Source organism: Lycorma delicatula, chromosome 12 (assembly GCF_047948215.1).
Source record: "Lycorma delicatula isolate Av1 chromosome 12, ASM4794821v1, whole genome shotgun sequence".
In the NCBI taxonomy this organism is placed as follows: Eukaryota; Metazoa; Arthropoda; class Insecta; order Hemiptera; family Fulgoridae; genus Lycorma; species Lycorma delicatula.
Window position 1 is genome coordinate 40,029,335 of NC_134466.1, and position 23,736 is coordinate 40,053,070.

General features: G+C 30.1%; 1 protein-coding gene across 1 annotated transcript in view; it reads right to left on the bottom strand.

Moving 5' to 3' along the window:
* The window catches only part of Mid1 (calcium-permeable channel component Mid1), a 308,399-nt gene that overhangs the window by 18,975 nt on the left and 265,688 nt on the right, over nt 1–23,736 (bottom strand). Inside the window, exon 3 of the mRNA XM_075380284.1 lies at nt 17,398–17,460. Within this exon, the coding sequence (XP_075236399.1) occupies nt 17,398–17,460 (63 nt within the window). The remainder of the gene's footprint in view (nt 1–17,397; nt 17,461–23,736) is intronic.

Genomic DNA, 23,736 nt, shown 5'->3' on the forward strand with positions numbered 1-23,736 from the left:
CTACTATTCTTTGAATAAGAGCCTAAAACTTATCTAAGTAAAGTTTTTTCATATCACCAACCGCCTATGGTTGGTAATATCAACCATGGGGTGGAAAAAATGGTGTTTTGAAGACAAAAAAATCATACCTCCCTTAATAGGCACAGTATCGAATAGATTTAAAGTGGTTGTTAGTCCTCTAAACATTACCTAAAAGTTTTGTCTAAAACAATTTTTGATATGACCAACCCTTACGCAAGGGATGACCAAAATGTTGCTGGAATTGTAAGAAGATGGGGCTTGTCGTATGCTAAACATGTGAAACTTTTTTTTACATACAACCGATGCTCTGAGTAAATTTGAAGTTTTTCTTAACTTTAAGGCGGAAATCGTTTTTATCCCGTACTTAGCATCGGTGAAATTTACCTCCGCCTTCCGGCGTGCCGAAAGTTTTTTTAGCAGTTTTTGAGAAATCTGGTATAAATGACAGAAAACTTGGACCGAATAACACACTATTTTATGTTTGACATAGAATATCTTTGTGAAATTGTTAATAACAACAAAATTTGTGGAAAATTTGATTCCGAGTAAAATGGTTTGAATAAAGTCAATTTAAACTAAATACAAAATAAGAATTTTGAAATTTATCAGGAAAATAAAACGTATAAAAATGTGACAGATTTTAACTAGGTATTAAACGAAACAAAGTTTTCAATATTACAAAACAAAATAATTAAGTATTTTAGAAAAATAATAAACAGAAACACAAAGAATAAAACCAACTTACAAACAATTAAATAAACCGCTAAAATATCCTCCGCTCCAATAGAAAAAGCAGTTTGCCCGACCAATGTTTTTGGTGGCTTACCGAATTTCAACAGGGTTGTTTCGTATTAGTTATACCGCACTGAGAATTCTAAAACTAATTCTTCTGTTGAATTTGACTTTTGTTCGTATATTAATTATTTCAAGCAGTCCCACAGATTAATAGTCCAGAGGTGTTACATTAGGCGATAAAGCCTAATATAAACTTCACTACGTTCAATAGGCTTGTTTAAGAAAGTTGTATTTAAGTGTTATCTAACTGCTGGAGAAAAATATGGAGTTGCTCCCATCGTGCTGGAAAAATATGCTTTTTTGTTATCAGAGGAAGATTTTCCAGTAAATCTGCAAATTATTTTGCAAAAGGTTTAAATATGAGCACCCGAAATATTATCATTTAAAATAAATGATCCCGATATTTTGTTGTTTATAATACCGCAGCAAACGTTTACGTAGAACCTGCGTTGGTATCTAGTTTCGACAATGCCGTCGAATCTTCGTTACTTAACTTAATTAAAATCTACCGCATTTTGGTATGTTTTGTTTTTAACAAACTTCGAAATTCTTACGTTTTGCATTTACTTACTGTAGACTTTATTCTACAGGGTTATCATAAAAGAATGGTGCGGTTTCAGTAATTCATAGGAAGATTGTAGGGAAATTTCTAGATGTTATATTGGTATCCCTCAAAGCCTCCAACCCAAAAGTTTGTTTATCAGCAGTTGTAACCACAACGTCAGTTCTTGTATTGTTTTTGCGGCGAGTTTAGTGAGTTACTATGTTCTCGGATAAAGACAAAGCAAAGTGTGTTTTATTGATATCTGAATTAAATTCCTTAATTTTAGTTCAACGTGCGTTCCGACGTGAATTCGGAAGAGATCCACCACACAAAAATAACGATTCGAAGAAACTGGATCGGTTAAGAAACAGAAATCAACCGGCAGGCCAAATGTATCAGATGAAACGGTTGAACTAATTAGACGATCGGCAATTAGAAGTCCTGGGAAGTCCATTTCCCGTCGAAGCGTCAAATTAGGTATTCCAAAACCAACAGTTCACAAAGTTATAAAAAACTGAAATTACACGCTTATAAAATCCAGATACTGCAGGAATTGAAACCCGATGATGGTGTAAAACGTTACAATTTCGCTGTTGAAATGTTGGACAGAATAAGTGAAAACGAATCATTTTTAGATGATATAATTTTTACAGACGAAGCTACATTCCATGTGAATGGATGTGTTAACAGACACAATTCACGAATATGGGGTTCTGAAAACCCACACGCAATTATTGAGAAACAACGCGATTCGCCTAAAGTTGATGTTTGGTGTGATATGATGAAAAATCGTGTAATAGGGCCTTTCTTCTTCGCTGAAAAAACAATTAATGGAGTTGTGCATCTTGACATGTTAACCAATTATTGCTTTCCTCAGCCGGATGAACTCGAAAACATTCATCGACTTCATTTCCAACAAAATGGTGCTCCCCCACACTTCAATGCATCGGTCACGGACGCTTTGAACGAAAAATTTGGAGATCGACGGATAGGCTGGCAAGGACCCATACTTTCGCCTCCAAGGAGTCCAGACCTGACACCTTGCGACCTTCTCTTGTGGGGGTACATCAAAAGCATTGTTTATACTCAAAAAATTCGCGAACTTAACCACTTAAAAAAACAGGATTAATGAAGCAATGACAACCATTAACGAAGAAATGCTAACCAATATTTGGAGAGAAGTTGAGTATCGTTTGGACATTTGTCGAGCGACTAAGAGCGCACATATTGAAATTTATTAATTATGTAAAAAATGTTTAAGACGACAAATTTGAAAAATTAAAAACATAAACTGTAAGTAATTCTGTTTGAATTTAAACCATATTCAAAACCGCACCATTCTTTTATGATAACCCTGTATTTTGTATACTATTTTGCTCAGTATCAAATTCTCTACAAGGTTTTTTAAAACGTTTATGTGTTTATTACCCACTTAAAGTTATTTTACGCCAAACATAAAATAGGTGTTTTTCGACCCCAATAATCTATCTTAAACCAGATTTTTCGAAAATTAGTAAAAATACAGTTATCGCACATATTAAAAAAAAAAGTTTTAAGTCAGATTTCATATAAAACCACTAAATTCATCCCTTAATTTGGATCTGAAGAATTACAATCTGGCTTAATTTTACAAAAGCTGTAGAAATCAGGGCGAAATATTTCGCCAGATGATACTCAAAAACGAAGTATTTTCCAACCTATGTTTATATGAATTTCCTCTTTATTTTCACCAGTAAAACATGTCCTAAAATTTTCTTAGATTCTTTGTAAATCAATCTACATAATAATACAATATTTTAAAGTCTAAAGATATTAAAAAATTCCTGTAAACGAGAAAAGGTTTAAGGAAAAACGAAATAGTTATGGAAATAAACCTTTAAGAAAATTTTAAAATAAAATAAAATAATACGCGTTAAATACAAACTAAGAAACTTACTAGTACGAAGTAGAAACAAACTAACAAATGAGAGGTGATTATGAGGTATAATAACGTGATCTACATCGACAGACAAAATATAATATGACTGATTAAATCTTATCTGAAGAGTAATACAGTAATGTATATGGGAAGGAAAGTGTACGCTTCGCTAAGCTGCGCATGAGCACACATCTTTTTTCATAAAGTAACAAAAAATGTAAAACACTTATCGTAGGATAAATAACCAAAAATTACAAAAAAAAAACTTTATTATTAAATACAATAATGCTTGGTACAATTAAAAAATATTAATTTATTAAATAAATGTTTAATTGAATTTTATAAAGTATTATTGAAAATTATTCTTAATTTTATTTTAATAGTTATCATTCATGTAAGGAAAGAGGATCGTCCTTTCCAATGACTACTTTTTAAACATCTTTGACTTATGCTACGGCTTGTAAAATTGTATTCGTAAACCTATAGCATTCAAATAGTAAAATAAAAAAAAATATATATATAGATAAATTATGTAATAATTTAATTATAAATAACAAGTAAGGTTGTTCTCATGTTTCTGAGGTGATTATATTTTTTATATACCCATAAAAAAAAACTCCATAAACAAGATATGGCAGATTTCCTGTAATCTGAACTAATTATATCCAAGCCTGTACTGATTCGCCAAGGAAAACTGATTTTTAGGAGATCCAAAAATTGTATTATCTTCTTAATAATTATCAATTAAAATAATTGTTATTTATTAATCTCAAAACATTAAAGATTTATATACATATTATTTTATTAATACTGAATAAAATAGGCCGTAAACGTTTTTAAAAAATTCTACGTTGAAAAGAAATCAATAATGAAATTAGTTTTGTAAATGATTTAATGGGTTTTCAAATAATAACTACCAGATTTTAATAAAATATATCTACTTAAAAAGAAAATATAAACTACTTTAATTACAATTAATTAAAAACTGATTACAATAACATATGAAATATAATACCGCGTAAATGCTCTTCACGAAAAGTTTTAATTAAAACCATCGTAAATGTTTTTTACACAATCGAAATAGTCAAGATATCTTTCCAATAAAAAATCATGAGGGTTGGTTTGTTAGTTTGCTGTATGTACTTTAGAATCAACGCGTACAACCTATATAGTAAATAGAAGGGGCATGAGGTTATTTGAATGATATTAGTTATCTTTTACAATACGTCCTTTAATTCGTAAAAGGAAGTATTGTAATCCAGAAAAATTTTCTGTTTTCAAATTCCAACGGAAATATCCATTTTGACCATCCCTGAATCCATTTTTACTAGTTTCGGCGTGACGTCTGTACGTACGTACATATGTCTCTAGCGTAACTCAAAAACGATTAGCCATAGGATGTTGAAATTTTGGATTTAGGACTGCTGTAACATCTAGCTGTGCACCTCCCCTTTTGATTGCAATCGACTATATATATAATAGTACTATATATAATATATATATAATAGGTGTCAAAAAGAGCCCAAAAGCCAAACAAACTTGGATTTTTGACTTAACTGCAGTAATAAACCCTCACTGAGAGCTTTTCAACTATATATATATATATATATATATATATATATATATATATATATATATATATATATATATCATACGTGGTACTTATTTTCATTGGTCCCAGAGTTATATATCTTACAAGGGGAAGGCACATCGGTTTTAATCCGACATTATCTCTTTTTTTAACTTTTGTTTAATTGAAATATATTGATTTATTAGTAATTATTAATAATAATTTATTAATTAATTACGGGTTAATAATTTATTAACCCGTGATTGTAGAAAGATTTTTACAATAACTAATAATTCAATAATATCAATAAAAAAAATGAAAAAATGAAGTTATTAGTGAAATAATAAAATTTTATGTACTTTTAAAAATGTGTATAAGTATTATTAAATATGTGTACATGTAATAGATTTGCTGAAACATTTGATTATTTAATATTAATTGAAAATTATAATTTAGAATCGTATTATTTTTGGATTTTCTAGTTCAATTTTATTTACATTAAAGTTAACTACAGAGTGATTGTAAAATAGACCCTCACAAGTATAATATATACACTGAGGCATACGTGTCCAATCTTTAATAAACTGAAAAAAATTCCTATCTTTTAGTTCATTACTCCTCCTCTGATATTGTCAGACAATATTCTCCGTAATTCGTAGTTGATAATAATTTCGTTTATTTGTTTTTTGTTGCCAAATCATTAAATCGCTGTTTAGTTTGATATAGTAATTCTTCTGATCTTAATTTGTGTATACATTCTCTAGTAGCAGCAATTGTGTAACTGTCCACTTTATTAAAGAATTGGAGGATCGTATCTCACTTTCAAATGAAAGTGAATCTAAAATGAGAAAATATTTTTTTGAAACTTCTATTTTTCTTATTTTAGTCTCTAATTGAAAGGGGTGTTAAATTTATAAAAAAACTTCACTTTAGCAAATTTATTAATTTAAGTTTAAATGAAGTGCGGAGGAATTCGGGCCTCACGTTATCCAACAAGGTCTTAATTTACAAGGCTATCCTGCGCCCAATCTGGACGTACGGTATAGAATTGTGGGGAACGGCTAGTACTAGTAATGTGGATATTATACAACGATTTCAAACAAAGTAGGGAGGGTAATTGCCGAAGCTCCGTGGTTCACGCGGAATGATGATATTCAGGATTATCTAGAGCTCCCATCGGTTCGTGAGATTGCACAACAGCGCAATGTCAAATACCTGCAGAGGCTTGAGAATCATGTAAACCACTTTGCAATTAATCTACTCGATAACAGCAGAGACGTCCGACTTAGGGTCTCCGTAACAGTTTGGAATCTAACACAGTCAAGTTTAGTGGTGTCGTATCTAATTTCTTGTTACTTCTCTTTCTTTTTCTTTTTATTTGTTATTAATGTTTGTTTTGTGGACTATATGGTGCTGAAATTATATTATGACTGAGCTTGAAATTTCATATTTGATTTTAAGTTTGCTTGCAACTGTTTGTTGTGTATTATTTATTTTGGGGGTTCCTTAAGGAACTTCTTATCACGTCCTTTTGTCAGGAAACTTAATTATGGCTCCGCAGGAGAGCCGATTGTAATTATAATTATTATTGGGCAAAAAAAAAAGAAGTGCAGAAAAAAATGTGTGTATGTAATTTAATAGGCGTACAAGGAAGTCATATGGTGTCCACATCAGATTTTTTATAACTGGATCTATGAGTAACTAAATGAATATACATTAACTAAGGAATAATAAAGTGTGTCTTAGTAAAGACTGGTATTTTAATTAAGACAAAAAACTCACTTTTTAACAACAATATTTAATATTTTTGTTGTAATATAAAGTAAAAATTAGCAAGTTATATATGAATAAATATGTAAGTTAAATGACCGCCATGGCTCTGTCAACAGATGTCCACTTCTTAATAGAATTATCAAGTATACAAATTCACATGTCTGACAGCCAATTTCTTCTATATAGCGACGAATTTCTTTCTTCAACTGTAGGAGTGTGTTGACTACTGGCATACACGTTACTCTTCAAATAACCCAAAAAAAAAATAATATCAAGATGTTAGATCCCATGATTTTGCCACTTCTTATCTCCAAAACTAGAGATTAGACGACCTGGAAGTTTGATCTGCAATAATTGAATGGTTTTAAGTACTGTGAGGAAGGTTGCACCGTCCTGTTGGAACCTATGTCTTATTATTCTGACAAGAAATAAATTCTCGAGCATCGTACAATAACGAATAGCATTTACTGTAACAATATAAAAACTGTCGTTCTTGAAGAAGTATGACTGAATCACTTTCCAAACCCAAATTATGAACCGTAAAAAAAAATTAATTAAAAATAAACCATATTTTTGACTTGGTTTAAAAAAGTAGACTTTATTGACTTTTGTGGATACATGGAATACATGTTAACTGGGCTTTCACTGTCCCAAATTCGACAATTTTGTTTATTCACGAATTCGTTAAAGGGAAACGAAATTCATTACTAAGATTATTATTTTTCATTAAAATTCATCATCCATTTCCTTATGTTCCAACACTCGATTGACGAAGTCTCTTCCTTGTTGACTGTATCTAGAAAGCAGATCTTGCGTCAATTTGATGTCTAATATATGAAGAAGAAGAAGGTCTTTTGTCAAAATTCGTTATACTGTAACCCGTGAAATGTTTAATTGTTCTGCTCGTTGGCGAGCTGATGTTTTAGGATTAATTCATACACTCTCTCTTCACTGCAACGACCTTAAGTGCACACCGTCCGTAACATTGATCCACACGCGGTGTACCAATTATTCCCTTTAAGGGAATAAAAAAAAACTCAAATATTTTAATCAACTCTTCAACAGTTTACCGATATGGGGTGCATTCTGTCTAACGAAATGAGTACGTAATTTTCTCATCGTTTCCGCATTTTCTCAAACTTCCCATTTTTGTAATAGGGTTTTACAATAAATAAGTTTTAATAATGTGGGTTTTCTAATAACCTCTAAATCTCACTATGAAAGATATCAAATATGGCAGCTTAAAATTTTGTAGTTCGATTTAGGCGGAATTTAAAATACAGCTTTTAATTGAGAAGCTTATACAATGCGTTCATTACTATTATATCTGAAGAGGAGGAAGATATGATGCGTTTGATTGGAGGTATGATCCTTAATATTTATTCAGACATAGACATTAAAAAAAAACTTTAGGGTGGATTAATTAAGACATTATCTGGAGGATGATAATTAGATAAATGTAAGAATTATTGGTAATAATAATAATAATAATAATAATAATAATAATAATTAAATGATAATATAAGTAATGGGCATATCAGTTTGGATATTCATTAACTGCGCACATTCTTAATCTCTTTTTACCTCATCTTTCTTTTTCTGTTTAGTCTCTGGAACCACCGTAAGGTATTACTTCAGAGGATGATACGTATGAATGTATATGAAGTATAGTCTTGTACAGTCTCAGGTCGACCTCGAACTTCCTCGACTTCGAAATCAGTTGATTTGCGATGACGAGTTAACCATTAGACCAACCCGGTAGTTTAATCTCTTTTTTACCTCCTAATGGGTAAACATTAGAGAACAACTTCAATAGCGCATCAAGCTTAACACTGGTCGTTAATACCTGTTATTAACTGAAAAATATTTTTATTCTTTTTTCCATATATAATGGAAAATATATAATTTCTACCAACGGAACAACTGCTACAAAGTTTTTCACTCACAATTCAATTCAACGATTTACAAAGCCCACCCATTACTTTTCCAGAAAATATAGCTAGAATAGCTACATTAAAGGGGAAAGTATGATGATCGGTTCAAAAATGAGGTAGTTTCTTTGCAAATCTTAACGATTTAGAGTCCAACTAGTTCATTTAGACAAAAAAAACATATTTGTGAATGTATGTACTTACGTAGTATATTGTATCGCATTACTTTTGGCTTTTTATGTCAAGACTAACCGAACCGATTTTCTTAAAATTTGGCTCAAATATTTTGTATTTTCATGGGTCATGGATCATATTTATTTTTTTCAAAATTCGTTCAGAGGATGGTGGGATATTTCGAAAAGTGACTTCGATCTTCTTCACAGCCATTTAAGAAAATATTTTATTAAAGCAAATTTTTTACCTACAATGCATTTATAAATAATCCAACCTTTTTATCTAGAAAATTAACCCCCACATCTTAAAATTGGAATATATGTTTTTTGTTTTTTTATTCTATCTCCCATCGGTTTATATATTTTTCAAAATTTTTTTGAGATTTTATTTTTCATATATATATAGAACTATTAAGAAATGTGTACAATTTTTTTTTAATTATAGACCCCGAACCTAAAATGTGAAAATATTTTTTTTTGAAAATTTTATTTTTCTTATTTTAGTCTCTAATTGAAGGGTGTGTTAAACTTATAAAAAACGTCACTTTAGCAAATTTATTAACCCTAACCTATATACGGAAATTTTTAGAAACATGTTTTTTTAGTACTTCTTCCACACCTCTAAAAAATTAAATATTTTGTTTTTTGGTTCTAACTCTTCTAACTTTTTTTTTTTTAAATAAACATACCTACGTTCATTTTATAATCAGCGTTATTGTATTATTACAATTTTATGAAAAATAAATATTAATTTATTTAAGTGAGATAAACGGTGCACCGTTCGTCTTTTATACCCTTCGGGTTGGTCTAGTGGTGAACTCGTTATCGTAAATCAGCTGATTTCGAAGTCGACAGTTCTAAGATTCAAATTCTAGTAAAGGCAGTTACTTTTATACGGCTTTGAATACTAAATCGTGGATACCGGTGTTCTTTGGTGGTTGGATTTCAATTAGCCACACATCTCAGGAATGGTCTACTTGAGACTGCACTTCATTTGCATTCACAAACATCATCTTCATTCATTCTCTTAAGTTATACCTTACGGCGGTTCTAAGAAAAGAGGAGTTCGTTTTTATAAAATGTTCTAATCTAGAATACAGTGCGTTAATCGTATAATGAATGTTATACCCTGGTATTTGGTGCGCAATTCGGGTTCGCCGGGTACTTTCGATATAGATTAGTGATATAATTTAATTATTATTACTTTATTAACCGTCTTAATGAGTTCTTGTATATCTTAAAATGTAGTAAAAAAAGTTACGAACCGCGCGAGCAGGCTCTATTTTTTGCTCATTTTTTCGAAGAAGTTTAAACAAATTTTACATTTTTAAAGTCACCATTTAAAAGAACAAGTCTTGAAGAATACATTGCAACTTGAAATAGACACTAAAAAGTTCTTAAAAGCCAAAATAATTACAGTTGCTTTTTTATAAACAAATTACAATATCTCAGCAACATATTTACCAATTTGATTGCGTAACTACTTATTAAATTCGGATTTTTAAGAGCTAATTTTAAAACAATAAAAATGTTATATTTGCAATTAATATTGAATTTGCAAAAAAAAGCTATTTTTAACGGTTTTCGACTTTTTTTGCAGTAACTAATTAACGAAATTAAATGTTTAAGTACTTAAATTATAGTACTGCAAATGTCTAGAACTTTTATTTAGAAATGTTTCGCCTAGGAAGTCTACCTTGGCCTACAAAATTGAAAAACTGACTTTCACCACCTTTGAACAGCCGCCATTTTGTCCAGTCGTATATAATCAAATTATGCTTACCCTAATCTACAATACCATTTATTTCTCTAAACTCTACTGACTTTTTAGGAAAAAAAAATCCCTATTGATTGGATCCTTGCAGTAGTGTTAAAAAAAATTGTTACTGTAAAAGTTGTAACTGCGTCTATGCGATATCATAAAGTTGAGATCTAGATGTTTTATACGAACAAAATACTACATGAAATTAAGCTACAACATAATTATTACGATATCAATCACTATAACTACAACCAATAAAATTAGTAATGTTACTAACTATTAAAAGTATAAATTACACAAAGTAGAATATCAGGGATTTAAACTTATTTAATATCTCTCGTCTTTGACTTACAGTAATGAATTAGAAATAAAATGAAAGAGTAAATCATACAACTTTTCCCTACGAATATTCAGTGTGAACACATTTCATCACGCCGCGCACATCCAACCGATAGTACTCCCACACTTATACCAGCATATCTGAAGTAATGAAGGTGACAACGGCTTCAATTCTGTGCATCAAATAAGGTAGAACAGTAGATAACGAAAGCATACATACATGTATAGATGCATCTACTTTTCTATAAAGACGAAGAGGTTTTTTGTTTGTTCAGGATAAACAAAAAAAAAATATTCGATCAAATTTTTTCCCATTTTTCTTTGAGAAGGTTTTTAGATATATTTCATTTGGAAGATATATATAAATGTAGCGGTGGAGATTTGCTGGTTGAAGCGCAAAATTTAACGAATTGAATTAATTAACTGTGAACTATGAGTCTCTATCACTGTGTGATCTGAGTTTGTATTGCATGATTTGAATCAATAATATTACAAAAATTATAGAATTAAATTTACGTTGATAAATTAAAAAAAATTCTGTTTCACAACAATGAGCTTTCTGTGGAAACTGCGTGTAAGGCTAAGATATGCGACACCTCGTGAGAAGCTAATCCGTACATCACCATCAAATGGTAACAAACGGGATACCCCTGGGGCGCTGTCTTGGGAGGTGCAATGGGGTGCTCTTATAATATCTCTTCAAATAATCATCTGATTTTCAAAATTAAAATTGGATATTTGTTAGCAAGGGGAAGGTTAAATTTCCATGTATCACTAGACTCTCCATCTAATAGATCATGGTTGTTCAGAAATGTTATCTAGAAATATTTTAGAAATATTTTACAGTGCTGCACTTCTCATTCGGGACGCAAGGTGGCGAGCCGCCTACCACACCGGGCTCGTCTAGTAGTTAACTCGTCATCGCAAATGAGCTGATTTCGAAGTCGAGAGTTCTAAAGTTCAAATCCTAGTAAAGGCAGTTAATTTCATACGGATTTGAATACTATCATAAATACCGATATTCTTTGGTGGTTGGGTTTCACTTAACCACATATTTCAGGAATAGTCGACCCGAGATTTTACAAGACTACACTCCATTTACATTCATACATATCATCCTTATTCTTCGTCTGAGGTAAAAATACATAACGGTGGATCCGGAAACTAAACAGAAAAAGAAAGAAAAAGTGGCGAGCCACTAAATTCTTGTACTTTTTTTTCTAACTGCGAGTCGCTCCCAAGATATTTTTAAGTAGAAATATTTTCAATAGAGGTCTTTTTGAGATTGAACACAACAAATCGTGAGCGATTCACAACCAATGCCAAAAAAAACTACTAAAGATAAATTGATGAGAATTTGTAAACATGTTCTTCTGACACTGAAGAAACTGCACAATAAGAAAGGATTTTTTTTTACATTCCCAGTATAAAGGGATAAAATGGAGTAAAAATGAAATTTACTATTTTTTTTTTAATTTCTCGATAACAAATGAAGATATCAGCTCCATTTTTTGTGTGTAATCTTCATGTGAATATCTAAAATCCAATTTCTAGTTTTTTTAAATTAAATTCCGAGCTTCAGGAGTTAAAATGAATTTTTTTTTTGAAACCCTGATATTTTTTTTTTAATTTCTCGGTGACAAATGAAGAAATCGACCTGATTTTTGGTGAGTGTTACCTTCATGTGAATAAAACAATTTTTAGATTTTTGAAATTCGACGATGAAAAGGGGTGAAGAAAGGTAAAAAGAATTTTGAACAATGATTGTAAATTCTCCATTTTGGACTACACTAAACGAGATATTCAGTAGATTTGGGCTTTCAAATACACTTCAGATAAATATTTAAAAACCATTTTCGGGTTTTTTTTAAAACAGATTTTTTTAAGGGGTGCAAAGTGTCGTGGCTCATCTAACACAGTTACTGTAGTTTATAATCATTACGTTAAAAGATTTATCCTCAGATTATTTTGGAATATTATTTAATTAAGTAAATAATATTTTTCAAATATTCTAAATTTATTTTGGAATAGCAACTTATATACATACTATCATTTTTTCATTAATCATTTTATATATTTTTTCTTTTGTTTTTAATTTCCGGGACCACCGTTAAATATTTCTTCAGAGGATGAGATGAACGATTTGTAGCGTGTGAGAAAATAACATGCCTGATTGGGATTCGAACCAGGGACCTCCGGATGAAAGGCCGAGACGCTACCACTCGCGCAACGTAGGCCGGCAATAATTTTATATTAGTACTACTTATTATCAAGTGATATCAGGATCAAAGCAAAAACGGATTGTCTTTAAATTGTGCATAAATTGAAAATTTTAATATAAAAAATGAATTATTTTTATATTTAAAAATTTGCCATTAAAGCCTTCAATGATAATAGTTGGAAATATCTAAATTAAATTAACATATATAAAGGCCGACCTCCGTGACTGAGTAGGTAACATCACGGCATTTCATGCAGAGGTCCCGGATTCGAATCCCCCGGTCAGGCATGACAATTGTTAATACGCTACAATTTCCACCGGGCTAATATCTATTGATGCCTGCTATTTCATAAGAAAAACTTGACATAAGTTATTTTTTATAACAAAACGTGGTTAAAATCGTCATAAAAAATATATATTTGATAATAGATGATTTATGTAATAGATATTTTTATTTTTAGGGTTTGTATTAATAGGAATTACAATATTTTCTAGTTTTATGAAAAACTTTGAATTAAATTATTTATAAGGAGAAAATAGTTACAAGAATGCATACTTAAGTATGGCATAAATAATGTATCGCTTCGCTCAATAGATTAGCGAATGCAGCTTAGTAATAATAGCGCCGGCGGATGTAAGGGTAGCCCAAAAGCAATATAATTTTCGTTCTTAACCGATAACATATTAAATACTCGGCAATAAATTTTTGAACGCAAGATGTTTTTTATAACTGGGTAAATTTCCAGAATAAAACATTTTCCAATTTTTCGTTTTGAAAAAAAGTAATATTTTTGTAAAATGTTGGTGAAACAATAATTAAAAGTTACCTTTTTCTTGGATTTCAATAGATAAAAAAAAAATACATTACACTGATTTTCATTACTTATTCGGGTTACCGAAAAATTTATTGTATTTAATCAATAAATTTTTAAAAATTTCTATTTCCCATGAAGAAACGGAGAAAATTTAAGGACATGTTTTACTAGTGAGAATAATGGAAAAAGTTCATAGAAATATAGATCCGGAAACGTTTTGAATTTCGAGTTACAGCTAGCGAAAGATTTCGTCTGGATTTCAGCTCTTCTAATAAAAAAAACCATACTGTAATTTATGGAACTGAAGTTAAGGAGTATTTGATGGTTTCTTATGTAATTTGAGCTCTGATATAGGATAAAACAGGTCCCAGAAGTGTAACTCCAGTAATTTTTACGATATCCAACGTAAAACACAAAATTCGGTGTCGAAAAAAACAAGCTTTTTTAAAGTTTTTTAAAGATTTTTAACTTTGTTAAATGACTGACAAATGCGGAAGATTTAGTAAAAAAACTTGTAGAGAATTTAATTATGAGAAAATTATTGTAAATACAGCCAACAAAAAGTAAATAAAAACTTTTAAAAATAGGTTTTTTTATCGAAGAAAAACAGAGGAAAAAGAAAAAAAAATCATATTATTCTTTCTGTACCTAATAAATATTATTCCTACTAAATCTTCATCATTTATTAGTTATTTAATAATAATAAAGCTATTGTACAACAAACCAAAAAAAAAAACTTGTTTTCGACACCGAATTTTGTGTTTTATGTCGAATATCTTAAAAATTACTGGAGTTTAAAGTTTTGGGACATGTTTAATCCTATTTCCCAGCATAAATTACATAAGAAACTACCAACTTTATCCTTAATTTTGATCCCAAAAATTACAGTAGGATATTTTTACTACCTTGTAAAGATGTAAAGGAAGTATTGTAATAGCGAAAAATTTAGGTTTTCAGATTTCAACGGAAATATCCATTTTAACCATCCCCGAATCCAATTTGACTAGTTTCGGGGTGACGTCTGTAGGTACGTATGTATCTCGCATAACTCAAAAAACGATTAGTCGGAGGATGTTGAAATTATGGATTTAGGATTGTTGTAACATCTCTGTTGTACACCCCACCTTTTGATTGCAATCGACTAAACTCACAATCTACTAAAAATTGGTACTAGGACAGAACCTGCGAAATATAAAAAAACATCTGCCAACAGGACTTTCCCGTCACGGAGCTTTTTTCTGATGCACGGCTTACACACACAACTTAATTTAAAATTTTATGATTTTATTTAAAAATAATATTTTTTGTTTATTTAATTTAATGATTATAACTAAAGCGCGCGCGCATACCGTATTTAATTCGCGCTGAAGTGACTGTACTAGCGGCCACTTAAATACTTTTTTTACACATTAAATATTATTCATTTATTTAATTCTACCGCTCACCTGTGACATCAGAACGTAGCAGACGATTACAGCAGCTGTACATCAATGCTACACTAGGGCTCCTTATGGTGAGAGAAGGTAGGTACTATTGACGCAGTATACCCACTTAGCTACTAGTTTATTTAGATCATTTTTTGGGGTGAGGATACAATTTTTGTAAAACATTTATTTTTTTTGAAATATTATTTTTTGTTAACAAATGTGCGTAAGAAAAATAAGACCTTAATTAGGCGAAATCTAGAGATATTGAGGGTGACCTTACTCTACAGCCTCACTCCCTTTTAAATTTTTATTTAAACCTTTTATTTAACCTTTTAAATTGAATATTTAATGGCATTAATGCCCCAAATACAGAAGTAATCTGACTCAGTTTGGTCAAAATCGGTTCAGTAGTTCTGGAGATATAAGGTGATTTAGAGAGTGACACAACATACATACACGTACATATGAATATCCGGAAAATTTCCACCTGGTTTTTGGGTTCCTTAGATGTCCTTAGGTGCCTTGCTATTTGCTTGTTGTTTGAATATGTGTGTGGGCGCTTATTCCCTCCCTTCTGTAGAAATGCTTTATCAGCTATTCACAGGAGGGACGGGTCACCAGGGGTGGAGGTTTAGTCGGTAGTGGGCAGAAATACATACGCCTATTTTTACTATCTTACGGAACCTGTTAGCGAGTCCGACACTACTTTGGCGTTCGTAAATTGGGTAAATGGGGGCTTAAAAAAAATTGGCTAAATTAGACCAATTACAATACATTTCTAAAACTATAGCTCTGCTGTAGCACTAGACTGGAAAGTACTCGTAACTAGAAAATTTAATTATTTAATTTAAATCATTTGTTAATTGTTTATTACTTTTTTTTTAATTGACACCCGACTTTGTAGAACAATATTAAATATTTTTTCTCATCACATTCCCAGTATTTTTTTAAATTATCCGAGGTTTCTTTTCTTCTTTGCAGTTCAATTCTGCTTTTTTTATTTTCTTCCAAAATCTTTTACATATTTTGAATTTTCATCTAAATTTATCTCTAAATGTGTTAATTTTCTTTTACATCTTCTTTAACCTGCTTAAACCAGTTGGTAATTATTTTCCTGTTGTTTCCTTGGTCAATGATTTCTTTTGTTAGTCTGTTTCCATCAATTCTCATCAACTATCCATAGAAGGCAAGATTGGATTTCTTAATCGCTTCTGACAATATATTTTTTTCCTGTTTAGCCTCCGGGAATTCCCGTCAGGTATTACTTCAAAGAATGATATGTATGAGTGTAAGTGAAGTGTAGTCTCAGGTCGACTATTTCTGAGATGTGTGGTTAATTGAAACCCAACTACCAAAGAACACCGATCTAGTATTATCTGATAATATTACCTTCAAATAAAATTTATAGTGTTTTTCTAGTTTCAAACCATCGATTAATCGATTTATTTTAATTATTTTTACTAATATTTTCATTATTACAATCACTGTGCCTATCACTGTGGTGGAGTGGTCTTTTATTCTGTGTTCGAGTCCCATTCAGACATGGGATTTTTTCTAACGGTACAAAAAAAGCATTATTATCCATTCAATTATTATAAAGACCCCAAACTATTGTTGTAGTAGAAGTAAAAAAATAAAATTTCAACAAATGAAAAGAAATTTTTTTTTTAACTTTTATAACTAATCTTCATAAATAATACCGTTATTGAAAAATATAATATCTTTTTAAAATACGTTTTTGAAGTATTTATTTGAAATTCCATTATAGTATGGTTTTAAAAGAAGTCTTTGGTTTATCAACTAGGAGATAATTTAGACCATCATCTGTATTTTTTGTAAAAATAATCATAAAATTGTTATCATTGACGTGATTAAAAAAAAATCTTCTGAGATCTGTTTCATGAAAAGCGGTCAACAGTTTAATTATATTTGGACAAAGAGAAACAGTTATCTACGAACGAAAGAAATAGTACAATCACCATTTCTGTTATTCTACTGGGTAATCAAGACTTTGATGTGATGAATGAATTTTTTATTTAAAGACTCAAATTTAAAATAGAACTTACGATTTTTTTTTACAATTAATCTATAATAATAATAATTATTACCTGTAAAATATTTGAAGTATTCCTTTTCATAATTTCAGCATGTAGAACAAAGTAACTTCGTCCCTGCAAACAAAAGAAATAAAACTCTTAAATCGTTTTTTATTACTTTTATATCATATTTAATTAACATGCAAATATTTTTAAAAATCTGTAATAAAAGTAATTGAAATAAGACATTTTTATTTCAAAAATTTACCCTAGGAAAACCTGTAAAAACGTACGCCTGATTTAGGCTTAAACCTGAAAAATCCAAGCATATATATTTATAATTATAACCTGAAATTAAAATCATAAAAATATTAGGAACATTTCCAGGGTAATATATTAATTATTTTATAATTATTAGGGTGCATTTTTATTGTGCATCCCTAACTACATTTTATATTTTTCTTCTAATTCTTAAAATCAAATTTAGTAACTTAGATGTATAATTGAAAGGTATACGAAAACAATAATTGATATAAGATAGGTAGGCTTAGTAAGAACAATAAAAAAAAAGTTAGATGTTGGCAGGAGGTGGGCTCTTTCATCTACAACTACTTGGTAGTAGATATATGTACGTGATTCAGGAAGATTATAAGAAAAAATCCCACGACATATTCTACTGGTGATAATAAAAGAAGAACCTTCATATAAAAATTGGTTCGAAATTTTTTGTTAACGAGTGTCGGCCGGCGAAAGATTTCGCCCTGATTTCTGCGCCTTGAATAAAATTAAGCACAACTGCAAAAGATTTACGAACGACAGTGTTCAATAATTCTTCAATAGTTTATTTTTATAGGTAATGAAATACTGCATGGAAAAGGATCGTTAAATTTCAAATTATTATAAAATTAGTAAGTTGTATTTTAATCAAGATATTAGATTTTGCAGAACTCGAAGCGAAACGGAACGTCTCCTGTGTGTAGATATTGAACTGGCTGTTTATGATAAAGATAAAACTTGTTTTGTTTTAAGTGTCCTCCAAACTATCAAATGCGAAACTCCGATCCGCTTAGAAAGACGTCGTTTACTGACGCCTGGACTGCATCAATAATAATTTCACCAATGACAGCGTTGTGTTGGACAGATCGTTAGTACCTGGTACGAGTATAGGTAATGAATCTGTTTCTTGAATATTGTGAAAAGTGGAGCTAATTGTTTTGGAATCTGGAAACTTGTGATTCGGAGAACTCTATTTCATATTCTACTGCAGAAACTGTAACATTATCATTACACACAACAAAAATGAATACCATATCGACGTTTTCCTTTGTTGTAAATAAGAACTGCATTACTTCAATCACAAAACAATCTCGTTGAAACTAAAATTCACAAAAAAACCTTCGCTAACGACAGCATAGTTCACAGTACTCTATATACTTAATATGTCTTACAGAATGATTTAAATACTAATACAGTATTGCGCATTGTTGATCAGCTGTTGTTATTTCATTGCCAACTTTGAAATAATTTTTAAAATAATTCATTGTACTTCTATCATTAAAAAGAAAATATTATCTAAGTAATTTTTGTTTATTTTTTATAACCTAGATTGGTTTTCCAGCAGGATGGCACGTCACCACATTGGGGATTACTAGTTCAAGATTTTCTGAATGAATCATTTCATGGCAGATGGATTGGCCCGACGGTCCCACTCCTTGGCTACCACGATCACCAGATATAAGTCCCTTATACTTTTTCCTCTGGGGTTATGAAAAGACAGAGTATATGCAACACCCGTACTTAATCTGGATACATTTAGACCCAGAATACCTGAAGTTATAAGTGTTACCGAAGAATTGTTGATCAACACGTGATGTGAAATTGATTATCGGTTGGACATTCTACGAGCGACAAATGGTGCACATGTTGAAATTTATTGACAATGTAAAAAAAACTGATGACGTTTTTTTTTCTTTTGCCATAAACCGTACAGATGTAACTGTAATAATTTTTTGTAATCATAGAAAAACTTTATGGACACCCTGTATATAGATTTTTTTGTATACGGCTTAAGACGTCTTACTACATCTTAAATTATAAAACATGAACATTTTTTGGTAAAATAAGAAAAAATTAAGAATTTATTATGAAAATCTTAAAAGAATAATAAAAAAAAAATGAAAATATATTTCAATATAGTTTAATAAAGAAAACATTAAGAATACGTAATTTAAAATAAATGAAAATTTAAGATCTGGAGATTCCTTTAAGAAAAGCTGAAGAAGAAGCTTTATGATAAAGTTAAATTAATAAATATGGCTTAACATTGATCTTATACCATTTAATTGATTTTTACCTAGTAAGGTTTCACTTTATGAAAATATAACTCAGTCTGCGAATCTTTACCGATACCAAAGTCCATGATATTTTTATTTTTCATCTTACATTTTATATTTTCAACTGAATAAAGAAAAAAATATTAAAGAAAATGTAATGATATTAGAATTTAATAATCAAACTTCTGATATGGACACCATATAACTTCCTTGTACGCATATTAAATTACATATACACATTTTTTTTAAATGAAAAGTACATAAAATTTTATTTTAATAATAACTTCTAATATTTTTTCGTTATTATTATTATTGAATTATTTACCGTAAAATCTTTTTTTACAATCAGAGGTTAATTATTAATAAATTAATATATTTAGATAAAAAAATTAAAAAAAGTTAAAAAAAAGAGATGAAGTCTGATCTAATCAATGTACCTTCCCTTTGTAAGATCCAAGTATTTCATTAATTAAAATTTCATTTGGCTATAACTCTGGAGTCATGAAAATAAATACCAATTATGATATATCATTGAAAAACTTTCAATGAGGGCTTATTGCCAGTTAAGAAAAAAAGAAAAATCCAGTTTTTTTGGGCTTTTTTGGACACTTTTGGTTCAATCGATTGCAATAAAAAGGAAGGTACGGAAATAGATGTGACAGCAGTCCTAAATCCAAAATTTCAACATCCTACTGGTGATCGATTTTGAGTTATACGAGATACATTCGTAAATACGTACGTACATCTCAATTTCTCCCGAGGGAGAACACTCGCCTCGTGACGTGTCTGGTCGCCACACCAACCCCTCCGTTCCTAGCCATAAGTGGCTTAATCGGAGGTACGTAAGTACAGACGTCACGCCAAAACTAGTCAAAATGGATTCAGGAACGGTCAAAATGGATGTTTTCGTTGAAATCTGAAAACCGAAATTGTTCGCGATCACAGTACTTCTTTTACTTCGTTCAAGGAATATCCATGAAACAAAATCGAATACAAGGTGATATATATTTTATTATGAACGGAAAACACAAAACAGAAATAAATACAGACATAACGATTTATCTTACGGAAGCTATTCGGAAAGTAACATCTAATTCGTTATTAAAAAAAAAATCTGATGTGGACATCACATGACTTCCTTGTACGCCTATTAAATTACATATACACATTTTTTGCTGCACTTCATTTAAACTTATTTCATTTGAAAGTAGATACGATCCTCCAATTCTTTAATAAAGTGGACAGTTACACAAGTGCTGAAATATTAGTTTTTGTTAACATCAGATATTTATACAATTATCAATTCAACAATATTACATGAAATATTAGGATAGAGTAAAAGTCCCTTTATTACTCGTATTACTAGATCAGTATTATTCGTATCTTTGTGGGCTGCTGATTAACAAAAGTTTCAGATTTCTGGTGTGTCGTATAAATAAAAGTTAATAATAATTAAACTATTCCATTTAGTTCAGTTTTTATTTTTGGATTATTTGGTAAATAACTAAAAATGGAAAAGAAACAATCATAAAGGAAAAATAAACATGAAGAAATACATCTCAAAAAAACGATAAGAAGATGAATATGAAGAGAAAGAAAATGTTAAGTACAAGGGAAGAATAAAAAAATTAAGAAAAGATGATAAATATAAAAAGGGAGAAAATGTTAAAACCAAAGAAAGAAAACTAAAAAAAAAAAATAAACAGGAAGTAAATGTTACAAAGAAAGAAAGAATAAAAACAACACGAGAAGATGATAAATGTAAAGAGGAAGAAAAAGTGTTAAAATCAAAGAAGGAATAGATTAAGAGAAGATGATAAACATAAAGAGGAACAAAACGTTAAGATCAAGGAAAGCATAAAAAGATTAAGAGAGAATGATGAATACAAAGAGAGAAAATTTAAAAAACTAGAGAACATGTACACAAATTAAGATCAGAAGAATTATATCAAACCAAAGAACAATTAAATGATTGTCAACACATGATTAGAATAATATTAATAAATTAATTACTAATAATTTTTTTAAATGATTAAAATATGTAACCACTGTAATGTAGAAAAATGGAAAATGAAAATTAATCGAATTTGCTGTTCTAGGTAAGTAGTTCTTGATCAACTTCAATGTTTTCCTGTTTCACTAAAAATTTGGGGTCTTTTCTGTTTCCCCCCCCCCCCAATGGTTTTTATTTTTTACGTTATGTATTACGTGTCAGTAATTTTCATTTTATAATTATAATTATTTGGTTTTTGGAGGTATTTACAGAGAAATTACAAATATAATCTAACCAAACTTAACCTTCGCTCGTCAGTGAAGATTAACAAGCGTTGGTTAGATTATATTTTTAATTTATATTAATAATTATAAGCATATAATTAACACATGAGCAATCACTAATACGTAATATAACAAAAATCATTGTAGGAGAAAAAAGAAAAGATACAAAAATTGATTTTGGTAACAACTTTTATCTAAAAAATTTATTTTATCCGTAACTTATGAAAAGCGGTAACTCTTACATCAACAGTATACATAAAATTACTAATAAATATTTCCAATTTTTAAAATTCAATATGCACATAGAGAGAGCGAAACTAGTTAATCTGTAAGGGAGGGATTAAATTTTAACCTCTAATCATATTAACATATAAAAATGAATGTTTGTTTGTTTGTTTGTCCCGTCTGCGTTTCTATACTATTCATCCGATTGCAATGAAACTTTGGCGAGTTGTTGTGAGCACGCCCACAAAGGTTTCTGAATTAATTTGGACCCGCTAGGTGGCGCTGGGATATAGATATTTCGAAAAGATTGTATTTATGGTCCGATTTGGCTCATAATCAAAATATATATTAGTTACGTGAAAAGAAATATTTTTGCGAAAAATGGTATAAAGAAATACGGAAAAAGGGGAAAAGGGAAGAAGAGAAGAAGGAAAAAAAGGAAAAGGGGAAAAGGGAAGAAGGGGAAAAGGGAAGAAGGGGAAAGGGGAGATGCGAAAAAGGGAAGAAGGGATAGATTAAATTTTGTGAAGTTCCGTAATATTCAGTTTTTTAATGTTTTATCAAACTTTCATTTGTGTTCATTTACTCAAAAGTAGAAATGGCGAAGCATTGCCGGGCTAGCTAGTATAATATTAAAAAAATTTCAACAAAATTATAGGTATATTTTTTATTATACGATGAATTTTACTTAAGAAAAATGCAATTAAAAAATTTTAGGTAAAAAAAATTAATCGGTTAACAATGTTTGTGTCAGGACAAATTATTTCATAACGACTTAAAGAATCTTAATGATCAATAACTAACTTAGTTATAATTTATCGGAACTGAAATTGTTAAATATGTAAGTGAAGTGGCATCTATCGGCAGAAAATTTAATTATACTAGTACGTATTGTAATGTAATTAGTATGGTGACCACCAAAGGGAAAGTTAACTGCACGTTTCCAGTCTCAAAATGAAAACTTACGTATTATGTAACTAATTGCAACACTGATATGGAGTATTAAAACTGAAATGTGATGATTATTAATATCATCAGTCTGATTTCTGAAATTTCGAAACATTTGTTTTCCTTTTTTTGTATATAATTTTATCGCACAAATCTAATTATAGAAAATTTTTATTACAAATTTATAATGTCTGTCTATCTATTACTTTACTAAGAATAATTGAACCGATTTGAACGGATTCTTCATAATAACTTATGTTTAAGGTAGATTACATTACAAGGTATTATATTTTCAGTTCTTGGTTGTTTGAACGTAAACTTGAATGAAATTAACGCATATTTTTAATTATTATAGAAAGAAACACTTGATTATTGATACTTACTGCTCGTGAGTCATCAAGTTATTATTTTTTTTTATAATCTTAGCTTCAAAACGAAAATTTTAATAATTAAAAAAAAGAAAATTCTAAGAAATATATGACTAGTCTGCCCGTTTAGCCAGAACCTGGACCCTCGGGGCTCAGATCAGACCAGACGAATCCCGAAGCTAACTCAGGGGCTCTTCAGATCCTCTAGGGTTCAAGAGGCCTAACCCATGAGTGCAGAACTCGACTACGACTCAGATCCC